Consider the following 19737-nt stretch of genomic DNA (forward strand, 5'->3'; position numbering starts at 1 on the left):
CGGAGATATTTAAATGGTTCACAGTAATTGACTTGAAAGATGCATTCTTCTGTATCCCTTTGGCATTTGAAAGTAGGAAAATTTTTGCTTTCGAATGGGAAAATCCTGCTACAGGACGGAAAAGACAGCTCACCTGGACACGCTTACCACAAGGATTCAAGAATTCTCCAACCATCTTCGGAAACCAATTAGCCCGGGAACTAGAAGAATGGAGACTAACTCAGGTAAAGGAGTCACCTTCCTCATTTATTCTTTTACAGTACGTAGATGATATTTTTCTAGCCTCAACAGAAGAAGACATCTGTCGAAGACTCAGCATTGAACTCCTCAACATGCTCGGACAAGCTGGATACCGAGTGTCAAAAGAAAAGGCCCAGCTGGTAAGAACACAAGTCATTTATTTGGGATGCGAGATATCACAAGGAGTTCGGAAATTAGGGGTGAACCGGATCCAGGCCATATGTGCTATACCGACACCTCGAAATCCACAAGAGTTAAGGTCCTTTTTAGGAATGGCAGGGTGGTGCCGGTTGTGGATTCCAGAATTTGGACTACAAGCAAAACCTCTGTATGAGGCAGTCAAGAATCCTGAATTTAAATGGAATAAAATACAAGAAAAGGCATTTCAGAACTTGAAGCAAGCTCTAAAAGAGGCACCTGCATTAGGGCTGCCAGATCTCACAAAACCCTTTCAACTATATGTAAATGAGAGGCAAAGACTGGGGATTGGGGTGTTGACACAAAAATTGGGAACATGGAAGCGCCCGGTGGGATACTTCTCAAAACAACTGGATCCAGTAAGCGCTGGATGGCCTGGCTGCCTTAGAGCTGTTGCTGCAACAGTGCTTCTGATACAAGAAGCTAGAAAACTAACTATGGGGCAGAAAATGGAAGTGTTTGTCCCACATATGGTAATAGCAGTTTTGGAAAAAAAGGGGGGCATTGGCTCTCCTCCAGCCGTATGCTGCAATACCAGGCAACATGAGAACATGATGATGTTGAAATGAAGGTAACTAACCATCTCAGTCCAGCCGAATTTCTTAGAGCCACCCAAGAAGAAGGCAACCTGGTACACGACTGTGTGGAGACCATCGAACAGGTATACGCTACCCGCAAGGATCTAAAGGATGAGCCCTTAGACGAACCTGAATGGGAGCTGTATACCGATGGATCTAGTTTCGTGGAGAATGGAACCAGGTACGCCGGGTATGCAGTGGTAACTCTAAGACAGGTTATAGAAGCCAGAGCCTTGGCTCCCGGAACATCAGCACAAAAAGCTGAAATCCAAGCCCTCATCCGAGCCTTGGAATTGAGTCAAGGGAAAAGAGTAAATATTTGGACTGATTCTAAATATGCATTTGGGGTAATACATGTACATGGGGCATTATGGAAGGAGAGAGGACTATTAAATTCACAGGGTTCGTCAATTAAACACCGAGAACAAATTGTGCAACTACTGGAAGCAGTACATAAGCCCCAGGCGGTGGCAGTAATGCATGTAAAAGGACACCAGCAGGGAGAAGAAAGAGCATTCCAGGGAAATCGTCTGGCTGACAGAGCAGCCAGACAGGCTGCTCGCGAGGTATGGACCCAAATGGCGTTGCTACCAGCACGTACCAACCCTGCGGAAGCTTTCATGGACGAAGTACCAGTATACCTACCAGAAGATGAAAAATTAGCACGGCTAGTACAAGCTAAGAAGAATGCGGCCGGATGGTATGTAACTGCCATAGGACAAGTGATATTGCCAACAAAAATAATGAGAATGATATTAGAAATTGAACATAACAAATGCCATTGGGGAGCAGAAGCTTTAGTGCAATTTCTAAAACAAGAAATAATCTCCAATCAGATGTTAACAATGGCCAAAAGGATCAATGCAATGTGTCCAGTTTGTATTAAGAACAACCCAATGACACGTAGGCAAGTGCAAATGGGAAAATTGCAAATAGGCCCACAACCAGGAGATTATTGGCAGATAGATTTTTCAGAATTACCAAAAGCACAGGGGTATAAGTATGTTTTAGTCTATGTATGTACCTTCTCAGGCTGGCCAGAGGCATTCCCATGTAGAACAAACCAAGCAAAAGAAGTGATTAAAACTTTACTTCGAGAGATCATCCCTAGGTTTGGAATCCCGCTAGGGATGTCCTCAGATAGGGGACCTCATTTTGTGGCAGGAATAGTGCAAGAAGTGGCTAAGGTACTTGGGATAACATGGAATCTCCATACACCTTGGAGACCTCAGTCTAGTGGACAAGTAGAAAAAATGAATCAGACACTAAAAGGCCAAATTAAGAAAATCTGCCAAGAAGCAAAGATACAATGGCCTCAAGCATTACCTTTAGCTCTGTTAAGGGTCAGAATCAAACCTAGAGACAAGGTAGGAGTAAGTCCGTATGAAATTTTATACGGCAAACCCTATCATGCTGCAACTTACAAAGGGGACCCTAATGTGGTGGGAGATCAGGTACTGGTAAATTACATTTTGTCTCTCAATAAGACTCTTACAGCACTACGGGGAGCATTGCAGTGGAATCGACCTTTGCCTCTGGAGAATCCCGTCCACGATATACAGCCTGGAGACCAAGTCTACATAAAAAACTGGAATGTGGAACCGCTAAAAGAAACATGGGACGGTCCCCGACAAGTGATTATGACTACATACACAGCCGTAAATGTCCAAGGGATCGACAATTGGATACACTACACCCGAATCAAGAAAGTCCCATCACGATGGGAAGTCCAACCTTTAACCGACACAAAACTGGTGTTCAGGGCAAGGCCTTGATTGCGATGTTAATGTTGAGCATTGCTCGTATCGGAGATGCCTTTGTTAAAGTTACTGTCCCTAAACCAACAGTGATTGTACCACAAGGGGCAAATGTAAATCTAACCTGTTTGTTTTCTGATGACCAGGGAGCTGGATTCGATGAAGTAAAGACGAAATGGAAATTGATCACTACAAATAAGGTATTTTCAGAAGGAATTGTGACAATTTGGGATATGAAACAGCAGAAAGGTAATACTACCCTAATGATCTCACACTTGCAAAAAGCCCAGGTTGGTCAATTTTCATGCATGGTATGGATTAGGGAAAGCTTCGATTATGGGAACTTAGATGTAAAAATTTTGGTGGAGGGTTTTAAGACAGAAGGGCATTCTTATCCAATACAAGTAACACCCACAAGTATGAGAATTGACATGTGGGATGGTCCTTCATGGAGAATCAATTGCACTCTCAAATTAGGGAATCTTTGCAGGATGAGAGCAACTAGAATGGTCCAACAAGCAAAAGAAATGGAAAATGAGAAACAGGAATTGGGGCAAGAGAATTTGGTAGTGGGATTAATTAGGGATTTTGGGAAAATGCAAAATGTAACAGCGATAACAGCGTGTTTGCCCTTGCCAAAGGCAGCAAGTGACCCTATACTGTGGGGAATCATCCCATTAGGAGAAATGCCCCCAAAAATAGTAAATGGAATGAGGAAATGCCACAGAGAGCTACGAAATCGCACTAGAATAGTAGAAGAGGTTTATACCTATGGAAGACAGTGGTCAACCCCAGGGCAAAGATCGGAATGTTTAAAATTACCAAATTCTGTATTCACTGAAATAGGTCAATACAAAAATGTTGGGTGGTGCACATTTGAAGTAAATCAGAAAAGAAGAAAACCTGTAGTAGATTATTATCATGAGATAGTGTGTCAAGAAGGGAAAGAAGAGTGGGAGCAATGGAAAGCAATTTGGGGTCCTAGCCTACTGGAACCCTATAGTTATATCGGATCAATACACTGGTGTATCGAGTGGTCAAGAAAACAGGAATATCCAGGGGCCCTCGAAGCTGAAACAGTGCACCACAACAGACTAGCCCAAATATCAGGTTGGAACTGTAGTAAAGTCATAACCTGTGATACCCCAGAATCCCAAATTGGATTAGTACCCGTTCGGGTGTTGTTGAAATGGGGATGTGAGTGTCAGAGATACAACCATACAATAACGGGAGAATTAAAAGGAGCTCGGAAAGATTGTCAATCAACCACAGTACGAAGCCCCGGAAATTCAGTCTGGGTAATGGGACATGGCCAATGGACTACACATTTACCGATAGGTGGTCCGATTACTCAACGTTAGGGATACCAACCTTATGTCCATTTTGGAAACAGTCCAAATTAACCAAGGAAGACCAAGAGAAAAGGATGAAAAGAGGATTAAGCCCTGAGACAGTCGAAGCAGTAAATCTAGAGAATGAATGGTACGAGCCGGGGGAAAGTGTAAAATTCGGTTGGATGCTTGAATCTTTATTTGCACCTGTATCTACATATAGAAACCGGGAAATGTTATATAAATTACTAGAGCAGACAGAAAGATTGGCAGCAGTAACAAAAAAGGGATTTAGAGATCTTAATCTACAATTACAAGCCACAACCAGGATGACAATCCAGAATAGAATGGCATTAGATCTGCTCTTATTAAAGGAACACGGAGTTTGTGGATATTTACAAGGAAGGGATGATCACTGTTGTGTACATATCCCAAATGTCACAAAGGAAGTAGAAAAGGATATAGGTCAATTGGAGCGAATTGAACTAAACATACATGAAGTACAAAAGAATGCAGAACATAATTGGGTTGGAGCTTTATTCAGTTCTTTAGGAATCCAGGTCTCTGGTTGGTTATCCTCAATTATTCAAAATGGAATAATGATTGTAATAATCATTGTAGTAATTGTGATTATGTATAGGTGTCTTTTAGGAATAATTGCTAAAGAAGGAACACATACACGGCAAATCATGAAGGCCCTGACTCGAAAAGAAGTGATTCAACCAACTTCCTGAAACAACCCTCCACCATCATATCTAGAAACTATCACTTGGAAGAATTGAGCATCCTTGCAGAAGACTCTAAAGAATGCTCAAAAGGGGGGAGTTGTTACCGTATGGACTAGAAATCCTGAATATTAGAATATAAAGTGTATAAACCATAATAGTAGTAGTAATGCTAAGGCTTGAAGACTGCAGTCCCCAGAGTAGGCCCTGGGAAACTAACTTAAGAATGTGCTGTGCTAAGAGCATGCAGAACCGTTAGTGATAAGGTTAAAGTATAAACATAAATAAAGTACTGGTGGTGGGCAGTGGCATAAGAGAGAGATTGAGGGGGAGAACACTATAGTCCTAAGGCAGTGGCGCCAGAGAGAGATTGAGGAAGAGAACACTATAGTCCTAAGATAAGCAACCATGTAGGATTTATGACGCCAAAATGCTATCTTCAAGGTGAATGTATCTACAGAAGAATGTGTACTTCTGCACATAAACCATTTGTAAAAAGGGTATAAAAAACCCTCTAAAAAGGGAACCAGAGGGATCCTGACTTGGGACGCGAGTCCGCAGGTCCCTGGGCCCTGAATAAAGCACCGCATAAACTGACACTCAGTTTGTGTTTTACTTGGGGTTTCGGGCAGCAACAACACATTGTACAGGTGGCGCCGCTTCTCCCCCAGGGGAAAAGCCAACCAGGGGCTGTCCCGAAGGAGAGGAAAGCCCGGGGCTCGCCTGCCCTTGAACTCCTCCCCAGCCGGGCTCCGCGGGCACGGTCCCGGCAGGCGAAGCAGCGGGGCTGAAGCCTCGGGCTGTTTTCTCTCCCGGCTCGGCCCGGCTCGCAGCGGCTTTGGGCTGCAGCGGCGCCGCTCCGCTCCTGCCGGCGCGGAGCCCCCGGGCTGCGACACAGCAGCTGCTCAGTTCGCCTCCAGGCACGGCAAGGCTGCCCCTGCAGCCTCTCCGAGCCAAGAAAAGGGAAAAAAAATCCTTTGTTTGCTTTGGGCAAAACCGCTTCTCAGCCAAACAGAAACCCACGGTGCACAGAGAGAGCCGCGGAAAACCCGAGCAGCGAGGCTTCAAAACGCCCGCGGAATGAACAAGGAGCCTCTCCCCGCCCCGGCCCCGCACACATCCCCTCCCGGGCTGCCGGGGTTTAGATACAATAACCATTCTTTGGGCACAAAGCAGAGGATCATGGAATTACCATCACAGTAACTCACTGCAAGAGAATCGTGTACACAATAATCACATGTATCTATCTGTAAAAGCACGTACTGAACTCTGGGTACAGCAATGTGCTCTAGGACAGGAGTGGAGAGGCTGAACGGACACCAGGGGAGATGGGGAATGTACGGACACAGCAAAGCCTCCAAGGGCTTCAACCTCATTCCCAGCTTTTCCGTGTTTCCAGGGCTTTGACTGCTGGATTTGAATGAACTGAGATGTCACTGTGAAAAGCAGAGCAGTCTGGAACCAGACACTGCTGCTGGAGTCAAAGTCTGGACTTGTCACATCTCAGATTTGAAATTATATTGAATAAAAAACGCCATTACCTGCAACCTTTCCCAGCACATCCCTCCTCACACATAACAAAATACAATGGAATTATTTCTAAAGGGTAAAAAGAAAAGTAAAATGAACATTGAAATAGATAGAAAGTTACGTTGAGAAAATACAAAATAATGAAGTGTGTCTAGAAAAGCCGGCTGTGATTTCTCAGGTATTGGGCTCAGTGTCAGCCCAGAGCCGGGCTCTGTCTCCCAGGTGCCCAAGTGCCCGGGCCAGCTCTGAGCAGCCTCTCCCGGCTCTCCAGCCCGGCTTTGCCCCGGCTCTGCCCCGGGCAGGCACTCGGTGTTTCCGTGGTGCCCCTGCCCCGCTCAGCTCCCCGTGCCCTGCAAAGGCGCCGAGGCTGCGCTCGGTGCCCCTGGGTGTCACTGAGCGAGGCACTGACGAGCCCCGGTGCCCGGGCACAGCCCTGAGGGACACCCCTCGTCCCCGGCCTCCCGCGGGACACGGAGCCACTGCCCACAAGGCCCTGGCACGTCCGGCCCGGCCAATTCCTCCTGCCCCGGCCAGCCCGGGCTGCAGCCCCAGGGCTCTGCAGGCCGGGGCTGGGGCTGCCGGCTCCCACCGTGGCCAAAGCCTCCCAGGGCTCTGGCCACGCCAGGGGCTACAAGGCCACGAGGCCGGGGCTGCTCCGGGCCGCTTCCAGGCTGTCCCTCTGCTCTTGGGTGCCGGGGGTGGCCCTTTGTGACACGGGCGTGTGTCAGGGCCCTCGGTGATGCGGGACATTGTGGTGCTGTCATGAATGAGATTGAAATCCATTGAAATCCATTTATCCATTCATCATTAATGAGAGTATTTAAGATCGCTTAAAAATTGGTGACAAGGGCATGAACAAAATTCAGATTTAATACTAAATGACAAAGCACATGTTTGTTGGCAAGATTCACTCTACTGCCTACAGGACAGCTGAGGCACAACAAGGGAAAACAAGCAACAACAAAACCAAACAAAATCCAGGCAACCAAAACAGAAATGAACTGAGAACTCTCAAGGAGAGTGTGGGTGGGTGTGTGCTGTGTTCAGGTGCATGGGACAAAAGAGAGTGCAGGCAAGGATTAAAAGGAACATGGCCTAAAACCTAATCAACACTAAGCAGCACTTTAACTTCTCCCTTAATTTATCACTTATACCTTAGCCCCAGCAATCCAACAGAGGTACAACAATGAACTAATACCTAACTAAACTTATAACTTAACCTTAACAATTCAACAGAGCAGTAACACTTAACAGCATTTAACCTAACTTATAGCTATAACTTCCGTGTTGTACTTAGCAACTTAATAGAAAAACAACACTTAGCTTATGACTTACATTTAACAACCTAGCAATAGAATAACAAAAGTATTTAAGTAAGTTCATAACTATAACTAAACCTGGCATACAGGCCTTAGATATCCAAGGTACTTCCACATCTAGGAAAGCTGTATTTATCCCAGATTTGCTATAGCATATGTGCAGGGGCACACACACAGACAGGAACAGTCAGTGCAGGCAATTCCCCCGAGAGCTCAGTGAAATCCTCCCTTCAGATGTTTTTGCATCTCCCACTGGCCGAAGGATGGGGCCTTGAGCAGTGAGGGTATGGGCCCAGGACACGTCGTGTTTCAGTGATCCTCCAGGCACAGCAAAGCCGAGGGTTTGCTGGCTCTGAGAGGCTCCCTCAGAGGGAGACTGCTGGTCACAGCCCATGGTGGCCCAGGAGAGCTCAAAGGTCTCCTTTTGGATTTCTGCTGGCAGGGTCACAAGACAGTGGGCTCCAGTCATAACCATGTTTCATCTTGACCTCAGTCTGGGTGGGCACTTTCTCTAGGAGTGGGGGAATGCATCACCACACTGGGATCTCAGGGGTGCCCATGGCCTGGGTGATGCTGGCTTGATGCCAGGCACCCACCAAAGCCACTCTGACCCTGCCCCTCCAGCTGCAAAGGAAGATAGAGTTTAACCAGGAGCTCCAGGATCAGATTAAGACGGGACAAGCAAAGACACCAAACAGCAAAATGGGCAACACAGACACAGCGTGGGCACAGCGAGGGAATTTATTCCCAACCAAATCATAGCAACAGAAGGAAAAGAGAGAGAAATCTCTCCAACAACTTCCCCCCACACAATGGGGATCATCAGGACCACGGACCACCAGGGCTCTGCCCAACGGGGGATGGAGCTGGAGCAGAGCACGAAGCTCTTCCCACACTCGGGGGACTCACAGGGCTTCCCTTAGTGGTGATTCCGTTGGTGTTGGGTCAAGTTAGAGCTCTGTGAGAAGCTCTTCCCACACTCAGGACACTCGTAGGGCCTCTCCCCGGTGTGGATGCGCTGGTGTTTTCTCAGGTCAGAGCTCCACCCAAAGCTCTTCCCACATTCCAAGCAGGTGTAGGGCCGTTCCCTTGTGTGGATCACCTGGTGCTCCATCAGGTGAGAAATCGTTGTGAAGCTCTTCCCACATTTCCCACACTCGTAGGGCTTTTCCCCAGTGTGGATCCTTTGGTGCCGGATCAGATGGGACCTGTCTCTGAAGCTCTTCCCACATTGTCCACACTCATAGGGCTTCTCCCCAGTGTGGACCACCTGGTGCTGGATCAGATGGGAGCTCCACCTGAAACCCTTCCCACATTCCAAGCACTTGTGGGGCTTCTCCCCTCCAGGAGGCTTCTCCACCAGCTCTGAGCTCTGCCTGGATCTCCGGCCGCCTTCCCGGCTCAGGGAGGGTCTTTCCTCCTCGCAGCTCCCTGGGCTGGGTTTGCAGCCCCTCCTCCTGAGAGATCTCTGGGGCTTTTCTGCCTCCTCCATCTGCGCACACCTGGGGAATGAAAATTCCTGGTTTAGGGGGAAATAACAAGAAGAGAGCTCCATAAACTGGGTGCTCCTCCTTGACCAAGTTCATCACTGGAAGTCATTGAGCATTTTATGTCTGTAATAACCTCCCAAACACCAAGATTCCCATCCAAAATCCTCCAAACTTTAACACACGGATCAAAAACTCCCCAAATATCAAGATTCAGCCAAAATCCCCTCCAAAATTGTGCTGGTTTGAAAGCAAAACCAGTGAGAGACTCCAAGTCAGAAATACAGTTTTATAGGAAAAAAGAGAAGAGAATTAAAATACATGCAACAGTAGAAAAGAAAACACCTGACAGAATCAGAATACAACCTGACTCCCCGCTAGTTAGGGTGGTGGTAGCAGTCCCGATGAAGTGGTCTTGTTGAAGCAGTGATGCTGTAGAAAGGTCTGGTAGCTCTTGTCCTCTGGAAACCAGTGGGTAAGGGCTGCCTTGGTGTTCCAAAGCTCAGATTTTATCTAGGTAGGACAGGCTTGGCTCCTCCCCCCGGCTGGAGCATCTCCCAATGGGATGATGGAATTTTATCAGTCATGCAGTGGCACTCAATGGCCCATTAACAGAAGATATCTTCCTGGAGGAAGGATGGGTTGTGGAAAAGAACACTGCCCCACCTGGTTTTACCAGATGGCCCATTAGCAGAGGATATCTCCCACAGAGATAAGGATCCCTGCTCCACCTGTTTATTTCCATCACTCTTTGTTCTTTTGTTTCTGCCCAGGAGCTCTGACTGGTTACTTCATGTTTGCTGCTGATTTCTTCTCCCTTTTGAAGATGAAAATTGTAAAAGTGTCTTTGACCTGCCTTGCTGGATATTGTAAAGAGGAACAGTCATCTACTGCAAGTGGAGCAGAGTTCTGTGAGTGCTGTATCAAACCAGACCTCGTCAGACCTGCCAGAACAACTGGTCCATGCTGCCCTTCACTGCTCTGCCTGTTCCCCACTGTTTCATGCCCGAGTAATTTAACTGCTGTTAATTGGGTGTGTGTTTCACTCGAGCCAGTCCAGCAGAACCAGCAGAAAGCAGCCCCAGAATGAATGGGGCTCTGCAGAGGAGCCCCAGACTATTCATCAGCCTGCCCGCAGAACTGGCTCCAACTCTGAACCCTTGTGACCACACTCTGAAGAAGACACACTTCTGATATTTCTGAGGCACTTATGACTGAGGCACTGCACGTGCTTGTGCAGGGAAGAATCCCAAAGTTCTTTCTTACTTCAGGAAAAACCCTGCAGCAGTGCATACCCAGCATCTGCTATCAGCACATCCTGGCTGCACGTGCAGGAGAAGCAGCAGCAGCATTGTACACGTGGGTTTGTTAAGCTGAACTCCCCTACACTTTGAACAGTGCTCATCACAAACATATTTAATGGCACACCGGTTCCATACATTTCTCCTAAAAGCCTCCCTTGTAACTAAACTTTACTGGAAAGTTAATGCCGAGGATGAACGAGCAACTTCGGTCTCAGTCCGGAGGTGGAGGGGTTCTAAACACTGACTTTCCGAGAGCAGCATCTCTCCTGAAGCGCTCGGGGCCACCCGAGCCGCCGCCGGGAGCGCGGTGCAGAAGGCGGCCCGGACTCAGCCGCAGCGCCGGGCACCGCGCACCGCTGCTCTGCAGGGCGGCCCGCACGTCCTCCAGCAGCTGCCGCAGGCTGCCCTTCTCCTGCTGCAGCTCGGCCATGCGCTCCTCGGCCCGCTCCAGCGCCACCATCTCCTCGCAGCGCTCTCGGGAGCGGGGCCCCGGCGGCCGCCGCTCAGGCTCGGCGGGGGCTGCACGGGCGGATTTGGCTCTTCTGTGTTCAATCCTCTCTTCTGGTGGTGCCCTGCTGGGCAGGGTGGAGGAAGAACCCCCGGCCCGTGGCTGGAATTGAGTGCAGCGGGCGCCGGAGAACAGCCATGAAACCAGAAACTCATCACGACTCCTCTGACTAAACCCTACAGTCCTCACCCAGCCCCCAGCGTGGCCTTGAAAGACTCTTTATTGTAAATAACTCCGACTGCCCCACCTGGAAAAAATCACAAAACCATCTGCTGCCCTCTGGGCAAGGTATTAACTCTTGGAATGCCCAGAATAAAACTTTACAGATACTTTATTCTCGCGCCTAAATAAAAAATAAAATAAATTTTAAAAACCCAAAATAGTAATACACGCAGAAACAATATAAAAACATCGAAATCAAACAAAAAGAAAAGTCAAACACCAAATAAAGAAAGGAGAAAACTCATGAACTAAATTTTCTCTTTTTTAAAATATGGAGAAAAAAACTCTTGTTTCCTCTATACCACATAAAAATATTACGAAGTGAATATGACTGTTCTAACTGTAAATATAAACAAAGGCAGTAATATTAAAGTAAGCACATGTTAAAATTGCTGTAATCTACGTTTAAATAATCAAAATCCCCCTGGTGTTCCACAGAAAAAAAAAAGAGAAAAAAACCTCTGTTCTCAAAAATAAACTAAGCTTTTGTTTAAACGGTTATAATCCTTAAAGTGTGCCTCATAAGTTAATATAGTCCGTAATAAAAGTTGTGAGAAAAACTTTTAGTCTGAAAAAAGGGTTTTTAGGTAGTGATCAGATTTCCATTATCTTAATCACTGTAACATCCAAACCACAAGAAAACTGTTTGTTGTGAAGAAATCTCCATAGACTGAAAAAAAGTCTCCTCTTTGAAGTAAATTAGTAAAAAACTATTTTAAAGATGGTAAACTGCCTGATGTTTTTCTTTGTTTTCAGTAGTAAAAAAGATTGTGTGGAAGAAATAAAGTTGTCTCAAGTTTTATTCTAAGTTTATATTTCTTCTGGTTTATAGTAATAAAATTTCTCTTTGTACCATTTAAAGTTAAACCTGTTTTTTGTCTACTTCTTAATCCTCTCTCACAAAAAAGTTTCAAATTAATAAACCAAAACCACTACATCAAACCTCAGTGATTCCAGGATTTTAATTTCCTATTGCCCAGGGGTGTCTTCTGCAGCCAAATGGTGATGGACTGGGGCAAAGACCAAGATTTTGGAGACAGTGGGGTGGAAACTCCTACAAAAAATGTTCTTCCCTCCCTCCCAAGCACGTTAATCCTCAGCCTGCAGAGACATGGAAATCGTTTTCTTTGGGCCTGGATTTGATTTTCATTTCTTTTCATCCCTTTAAAACATCCAACACTGGGGTAAAAATAAAGACACTGAACTGAGACATGGGTGGGGACATGGGGGGACAATGACATGGGGGGACACAGACATGGAGAGTGACATGGGGACACATGGACATGGAGGGGGATGTGGCCATTTGTGGGGACATGGGGGGACACAGGCATGGATGGAGATGTGGGGGACAGTGACAGGGATGGAAACATGGTGGGGACACAGCCATGGGTGAGGACATGGTGGGACATGGCCAGTGACATGTGGGGACACGGCCACGGCCGGTGCCATGGGGGGAACTTGCAGGGGCTGTGGGGGATGCTGGCTTGGAGGGAGTTGAGGGTTCCTGGCAGGGACTTGGGGCTCGCTGAGGCCTTTGGGGACCCCAGGCCGAGCGGCTCCGGCTGCGCTGGGAGACCCTGGCGGAGGTTCTGGGGCAGCTGCTCAAGGACCCCCTGCCCTGGAGCCCCAGCCGGGCATTGGGCTCCTGGAAGGGAATGAACGTCCTTGTCCCCAGCACGACAGATTTCTTATTTCTTGCAGGTGCAAATGGTTCTCTTACCAGAATAGCTTGTTGTGTTAATTGTTTTCATGCTTAAGATTGTTTTCACCTGGGAACAAGCAAGTTACTTAGCTGCACATAGAAGAAGTGACAGGCTAGCTATTAATTTAGCAGAGAGCAAGACCTGATTTTATGAGACCTTTCTTTTAGAATTTATAATACCTGACTGCAACATCTCACCCTTTTTTGTTAATTCAAAAAGGCTTATACGTTCTGATGTTAAAATAGCTCTCTCTTGTGAGTGTGTTATCTCATTAAGGTTATCACTGGTTATCTGTTAGATATGGGACAAGATACACAAAAGACTGATTACAATCAACAAAACTTAGCAAATTCTATCATGTCATGGACACAGGGTTTCACAGCATGAGAAAACAAAAGAATAATGTCCAATGTCTCCTAGGGAAATGGGAATAAATGACCATTGTTTTAAAGTCCAAATAGTCCATTAGCTGGAAATGTTGATCTTTGACATCACTGAATGTGCTCTTGGATCCTGGAACAGGGAATAACTGAAGAAGGTTAGTAGGAATGCTATACCATGATGATGACACAAGGCTTTTGTTGGCAATTTGCCTGTAGATTTCCAGACACAGCCGTGTCTTGGCAGTCCTACTTCTGGTTTTGTTCTGGCCACGAAGGCTGCATGGTGATTAGGTTCTTTTTCTTCTCACTGGGCTTCATTTTCTTGGAGGCAATTGATGTTTGGCTGAATGAACAGGTGACTACTTTGAAGTTGTTGATGGTAAAAACACATGCATACCTTCTCCTTAAGTTAAGGAATTAATTAGACGTTGTCATTGTACATCCAATTCAAGAGCCTTACATTTAAATATTTTACTTCTTTTTGGTATAAATATTGCAAAACATTTTTTTATAAATATGTAAATATTTAGGAGCTAATTCCCCCTTTTTTGATTTAAAACCAGCATGCATTACTCTTGCCATGAACATGAAGGGAAGTTCAAAACCATACATGTAGTAAAACCAAAAACTTACAGTAACTGGGAATAATTCTGATACAACAAACCAAAACATTTCCGATAACAGATATAATTAAAAACACTTGTGAAATTAGGTGATTACCAAACATTAAAACATTGTACCATCATCCCAGTGTCTGCAACAGCTGATAAACCTCAAATCAGTGAAGAACTGGATAAGCGTCTGTTGGGGGCTGGTTTTTCCTTTCCTCTCTGCCTGTGGAATTTTTTTCCCATTGACATGCTAAGAAGCACTGATGGTTGGGTCCCAGCACCAGGGAGGGCATCCCTGGTTTTTTGGGAGTTTCTCTCGGAGGGTGGGGGGAGGGAAAGGGGGAACACGGTGAGATTGGAAGCAGGTAAAGGAGGGTGGGGGCAGTTGCTGGCTCTCGCTCGCTTTTGGCTCTCGGAGCAGAAAGGTCATTGCTACCCCCCCACCATCCCAACGCCGGGAGCTGCCTCTCTGTTTTGGACCCCGCAGCCCTGCTTGGACGCCCTCCTGCTTCAGCTTGCTGTTTTCCCAGCATCCTGCCTCTCCTCCATCCCTTCCCATCTGGGACACAGCTGCCATCACCCCCAGCCCCTGCAGGTGTCGGGATCGTCACATCTGCCCCGTCCACCGGGAATCTGCCAGCGCTCACTGCCAGCGGTGACGGTGACTGCAGCACAGGGGAAAAGTGCCTGAGGCCCAGAAGGACTGGAACTGGGTTCCTGTTCTGCTTCTTGTTAATTCCAGAGTTGTTGTTCTGTTTGCCTTCTTAGATATACTAGTAAAGAACTGTCATTCCATATCTTGGCCTGAGAGCCCCTTAATTTCAAAATTATACTCATTCAGAGGGAGGGATTTACTTCCTCCATTTCAAGGGAAGGCCCTGCTTTCCCTAGCACACACCTTTTATTCAAACCAGGACAGATTTGGCACCCATGGTGCCACCTGTGGGCGTTGAGTGGAAAGGCTGGAAAAGCAATAACAGTTCTTGAGTGACCTGATTTTGTGTTTTAGGTGGCACCATGTTGTCCAGCTTACCCTGGTTTGGGCTGCACGTGGTCACAGCTACATCTCTCCCATTTGCAGGCCCTTATTTGAACATGGGTCCTATCACTAAGGCTACTGTGACTGTTATCCAGTTCATTTTGTGGGTTGATAAGGTGAGGAATTCATGGGTTTTTAACTTCCTCTGGAAGATGGCAACGTGGATTCAGAGCTATCACACTCTAACTGTGTGGTTTTGGCTTTAATTCAATAATGGTATTTACTGTGAGGAAGTGACAGCAGGGGAAATTTTCTCCCTTCCCTTCATCCAGTCCACTGTTTAGGTCCACCCCACCCGTTTTCAAAGGCTTCAAAGGGTTCAAATCTTCTCTAAATGCTAATGCATTTACAGTGGCTGGTGTTGCTGATATGCCTGTTAAACATGTTCTATTTAACATTCAGAGATAAGGGGAGATTGATTTGGATAACAACCCTGATACCTACCCCAGGAAATTGGGATGCTGCTGCAGAGCCTGACCCTGCCCCACAGCCCACTTCAGAAATGAAACACCCGGATTGGGTGGGCGTTTTAGTGAAGGAGATGTGTGAGATGAGCCAGATGCTGAAGGAGTACCTTGCCCCAGCTGGTGAGAAACCCTCCCCCTGCCTTCAAGTGGGAGAGTCTGATGGTGCAGCAGTGGAACCCACAGACATTACATCTGTCCAGGTTCCAAATGTACCACAAGGGCACTCACAGAGAGCAATAGTCACCCCTGTGGAAACAAAGAAGTCTAAGATGAAAACAAGGTACCTAGATAATAAGGATAAGAAAGGAGGGCCCTCACAACCAGCAGGGGAGCCAGAGGTTGAGATCATCCCCAAGTCCCTGTCATACAAAAGTCTCCATACTCTGAAAAAAGACATTGAGTGACAAGGCCGTGAGGCTTTTACCACCTGGCTACTGCAGGTGTGGGACCTTATGGGTCCAGGTGTGCAACTGGACGGTAACTGAGGCAAGGAATTTGGGACCCTTGACCCAGGGCTCAGATCTGAATCTGGTATTTGTAAGGGAGCCAGGGCCCCTTTCCCTCTGGGAGCGACTTTTAATTAATGTAAGAGAGAGGTATGTCCACAGAGAGAGAATGCAGGAGCACCACTATAGAATGTGCTGGAAGACCCTTGAGGAAGGGATCCAAGAGCTGAGAGAAGTGGCAGTGCTGGAGGTGCTCTTTGGGAGGGATGGACAGCATGACAATGACCCTGACAAGGTCAGGTGCACAGGGCAGATGTTGTGGAATCTGACAGACCCGGGGCCATCTCAATACACCACCTTCATTGCAACAATTAATGCTGATAATAACTGAGAGACAGTGGATTCTGTCGTCAACAAGCTTAGAAATTAGGAGAGTATGATCAATGGCTTGATACAGGCTCGTGTCTCTGCTGTGATTAAGGAACACAAAGAGGAGTTTAAAGAGGAAATGAGGGAGGAGATGAGGAAGATCAATGCAGCACCAGTGTGAGTCAAAGGCCTCAAAGTCAGAGCCTAATGTCCCCCAGCTAGGGAGAGGGTACACCCCACGAGCTGACCTGTGGTTCTTTCTGGGTGGCCATGGGGAAGACGTGAGAAGGTGAGATGGGAAACCCACTTCTGTCCTGGCAGCACGGATGCATCAAGTGGGGGGGGGGGGGAAACACAAACCAAGGGAGCTCCACTAAAGTGAAGGTAGCCTCAGCCTCCCATGACTGAGGTGTTGGGTATTACAGAAGGGAGGATGATCTGTCAGATCCCCTTGAAGGAACCTCCAGCATGTATCCCCAGGAAAGAAATAATAACCAGGGCTAGAGGGGCCCTGCTTCTAGCTAGGGAGAGGCACAGGAAAATTGGGGTTTTTGGATGGTGTGGATCTGATGGCCTGGCACATTAGAGCCACAGAAATATAGAGTGTTAGTTGATCTTGGTTCACAATGTACCCTAATGCCATTGGGACATGTGGGGACAGATGCTGAGTCCATTGCCAGGGTGATGGGAGGATCTCAGGAATTGACTCTGCTGGAGGCTGAGGTGAGCCTGACTGGGAAGGAGTGGCAGAAACATCCAATTTTGACCAGCCACTTCCCCAGTGGGCATTGCCCATGGCGTCTCTGCTGCAGCTCTTGCAGCTGTGTCCAGTCCATGGCTCTGAGCCCCTTCTCTTTCTTCTCTGGAAAATCACATTCCTGTATCTCCATCTGCTTCTTCTTTTTTAAAGAATCTTCTATTTACAAGGGTCCCCAGCAGGTTCTTCTATTTACAAGGTCTGGACCTCCACAGCTCTCGACTGCTGGCAGCTCTTCCCAGTCACCTTCCCCCACTGGGGTTCCAACTCCACCACTATCCCCACAGCTGGGCTATTGCCTATCACATCGGGGTCACCACTCATTGCAGTTGAGACAGAAGTGATGACAAAAAACTCTGTGTTCATGCAACAAAAAACAACTTTTATTGAGGGCTGTTCTCCCTATATAGCCTTTGAAGTCTGCATGGTTAGCTCTGCTTGGCTAAATTAGTTGCCATCTGGCTAAATGGCCAATGTCTGCCCGTGTCCCAGATGGCCTAGACCTGCTCCCCAACAGCCCAGACTGCTCAAGTTATATCATTATGGTAGTTACAGAATTATTTACATTATAAAATTACAATTGGGATTAGTTATAACTGGAAGGCCTCCAGGCCAGCTGTTAGCTACTACAGGTTTAGTGCTGGCCAAATCTTCCACTAGAATTATTTACTCATTTCCTGCTGTGAGACAGGATTAGGAGGAAGGCAAAGCCGGCTCCAACCTTAAAGGGTATAAAGAAAGAACTTTATTAACAGAACTAAAAGAATTATAAGAATCAGAATAAAACCTTCACAACACTTCTCCTCCCTCCACACCCTCTTTTCTTTCCCACCGACAATGTGCAGGAACAATTCAGCCAGTTTACCATCTCTAGAATAGTCTTTTTCCAGTTCACTTAGGGAGAGGAGTCTTTCTTTTCGTGCTATGGAGACTTCTCCACAAGAGACAATTCTCTTGTGGCTTCAAAGTCACAATGAATCAGCTGCCCAGGAGAATGGAAATCTCATCACTGTGTAAGTCCCTTCCCTCAACCTACAGTTTTCCCCACAATTGTTTTTGAGGGCTCAATCTTTGGGTAATGGGGTACACTTTTAAGGATGAGGTGTTCAGAAGCAAAGGTTCTCTTCATCTGTCTCTGAGATCATCTTCATCCCTGGGAACAGAGGTTCTCTTCTTCTTCCCTGGGGTAAAGGGTCTTCATCACTCTCATCTCTCTCTGTTCAAGCCACTTCAATATCTGCTTGTTCAGCATGGATGCTTTTGCTCATGCCTACAATTTGAACACTTCATCCTCCATGTGCTTTTCAACAAGTTACAGGGAAATAGAGTCTGACATATCAACTTTATCTTTCCCATAGACTTACAAGAGGATTTCAGCCCAAGAGTGAGGCATCTCCTCAATCCCTCCCATCTGGGACCTGAATTCTGCTTCTCTAACCTTGGGGTCCACATGTTGTTCCTCTACATGTCTTCACTCTGTCCTGTTCTCTCACTCAAGAGAGAATTGAAGGTCTGCAAGTCTCATCTGTACAGTGAAAGAGATAATATCTTGTTCCAAGGCCTGCAGATAATCATATGATCCCTGCTGTGGTGGCCAGAGCTGTTTACAGTGGAGAATTCTGGGGGGCTGTGCCAGGATTTTCAAGGGGCCCAGCCAGGACAGTGTGGCTGCTCTGGCTGCACAGCTTTTTCAGTGGTTTAACAGGTTGTCAGTTCTCAAAACTAATCACTGATTAGATTTTGTCAGACATAGAGGAAGCTCTTAGCAGCTCCTGTCCAAAAAAAAAAAAAATAATTTCTGGGGGTGGCTTCTTCCCTCCTCACCAAATGTCAAACGTGCAAAACCAGCACAGAGGGTCCCCCCTTTCTGTTGTGAGGTCTCATGTTGTCACCCTTGGCTCCATGAGGCCCTGTAAAGTCAAAATGGATCCTTCATTCCAGGAGACCCCACAATGTCACAATGATCTCTGGACACCATAAGGCTCTGAGGCATCACAATGGCCCCTTGGTTCCAAAAATCCCTGCAGAACCATAGGGGCCTCTGGATGAGAGACCCCATGAGACCCCACAGTGTCACAGGATCCCCTTCTTTCCCTTAAGCCCCAAAATGTCACAATGGATTCTTGGTCCCATGAGGTCTTGCAGAACTATAAGGGCCTCTGGGTTCCACAAGACCCCACAGTGTCACAGAGTCACTTTCTTTCCCCAAATCTCAAAAGTGTCACAGTGGATTCTTGGATTCAAGAGACCCCACAGTGTCACAGTGTCCCCTGAGTTCCATGAAGTCGTGGAGAACGACAAGGCCTTGCAGGATCACAATGGATCTTTGGTTCCATGAGGCCCCACAGAATCACAGGGGCCTCTGGATTCCACAAGACACTGGAGTGTCACCATGGCCCCACGGTTCCATGGGACCCCTGAGTGTCACAATGGCCCCACAGTCCCACGTGTCCCCTCAATGTCACAATGTCTAAACGGTTCCAGGAGGCCCTGCAGTGTCACAATTGCTCCATTGTTCCATGTGTCCCCTCAGTGGCACAATAGTGCCAGCTGCCATGTGACCTCTCAGTGTCACAATGGTCCCACAGTTCCAAGCGGCCCTGAGGTGTCACAATGTCTCACCCTTCCATGTGTACCCTGAATATCACAATGGTCCCATGGTTCCATGTGTCTCCTCAGCATCACAATGTCCCCACAGTTCCATGTGTCCACTCAGTGTCACAATGGCCCCACAATTCCAGTTGTCCCCTCAAAGTTACAATA

The 19737-nt window shown here is 47.0% G+C and overlaps 1 protein-coding gene across 1 annotated transcript in view; it reads right to left on the reverse strand.

Annotated features, from left to right (window-relative positions):
• Positions 1–19737, reverse strand: part of LOC148218027 (uncharacterized) — a 775474-nt gene that overhangs the window by 746758 nt on the left and 8979 nt on the right. Inside the window, 1 exon segment of the mRNA XM_088158035.1 lies at positions 8781–8973. Within this exon segment, the coding sequence (XP_088014161.1) occupies positions 8781–8973 (193 nt within the window).

Source organism: Sturnus vulgaris, unplaced genomic scaffold (genome assembly GCF_052056855.1).
Source record: "Sturnus vulgaris isolate bStuVul1 unplaced genomic scaffold, bStuVul1.hap1 Scaffold_195, whole genome shotgun sequence".
Taxonomy (NCBI): Eukaryota; Metazoa; Chordata; class Aves; order Passeriformes; family Sturnidae; genus Sturnus; species Sturnus vulgaris.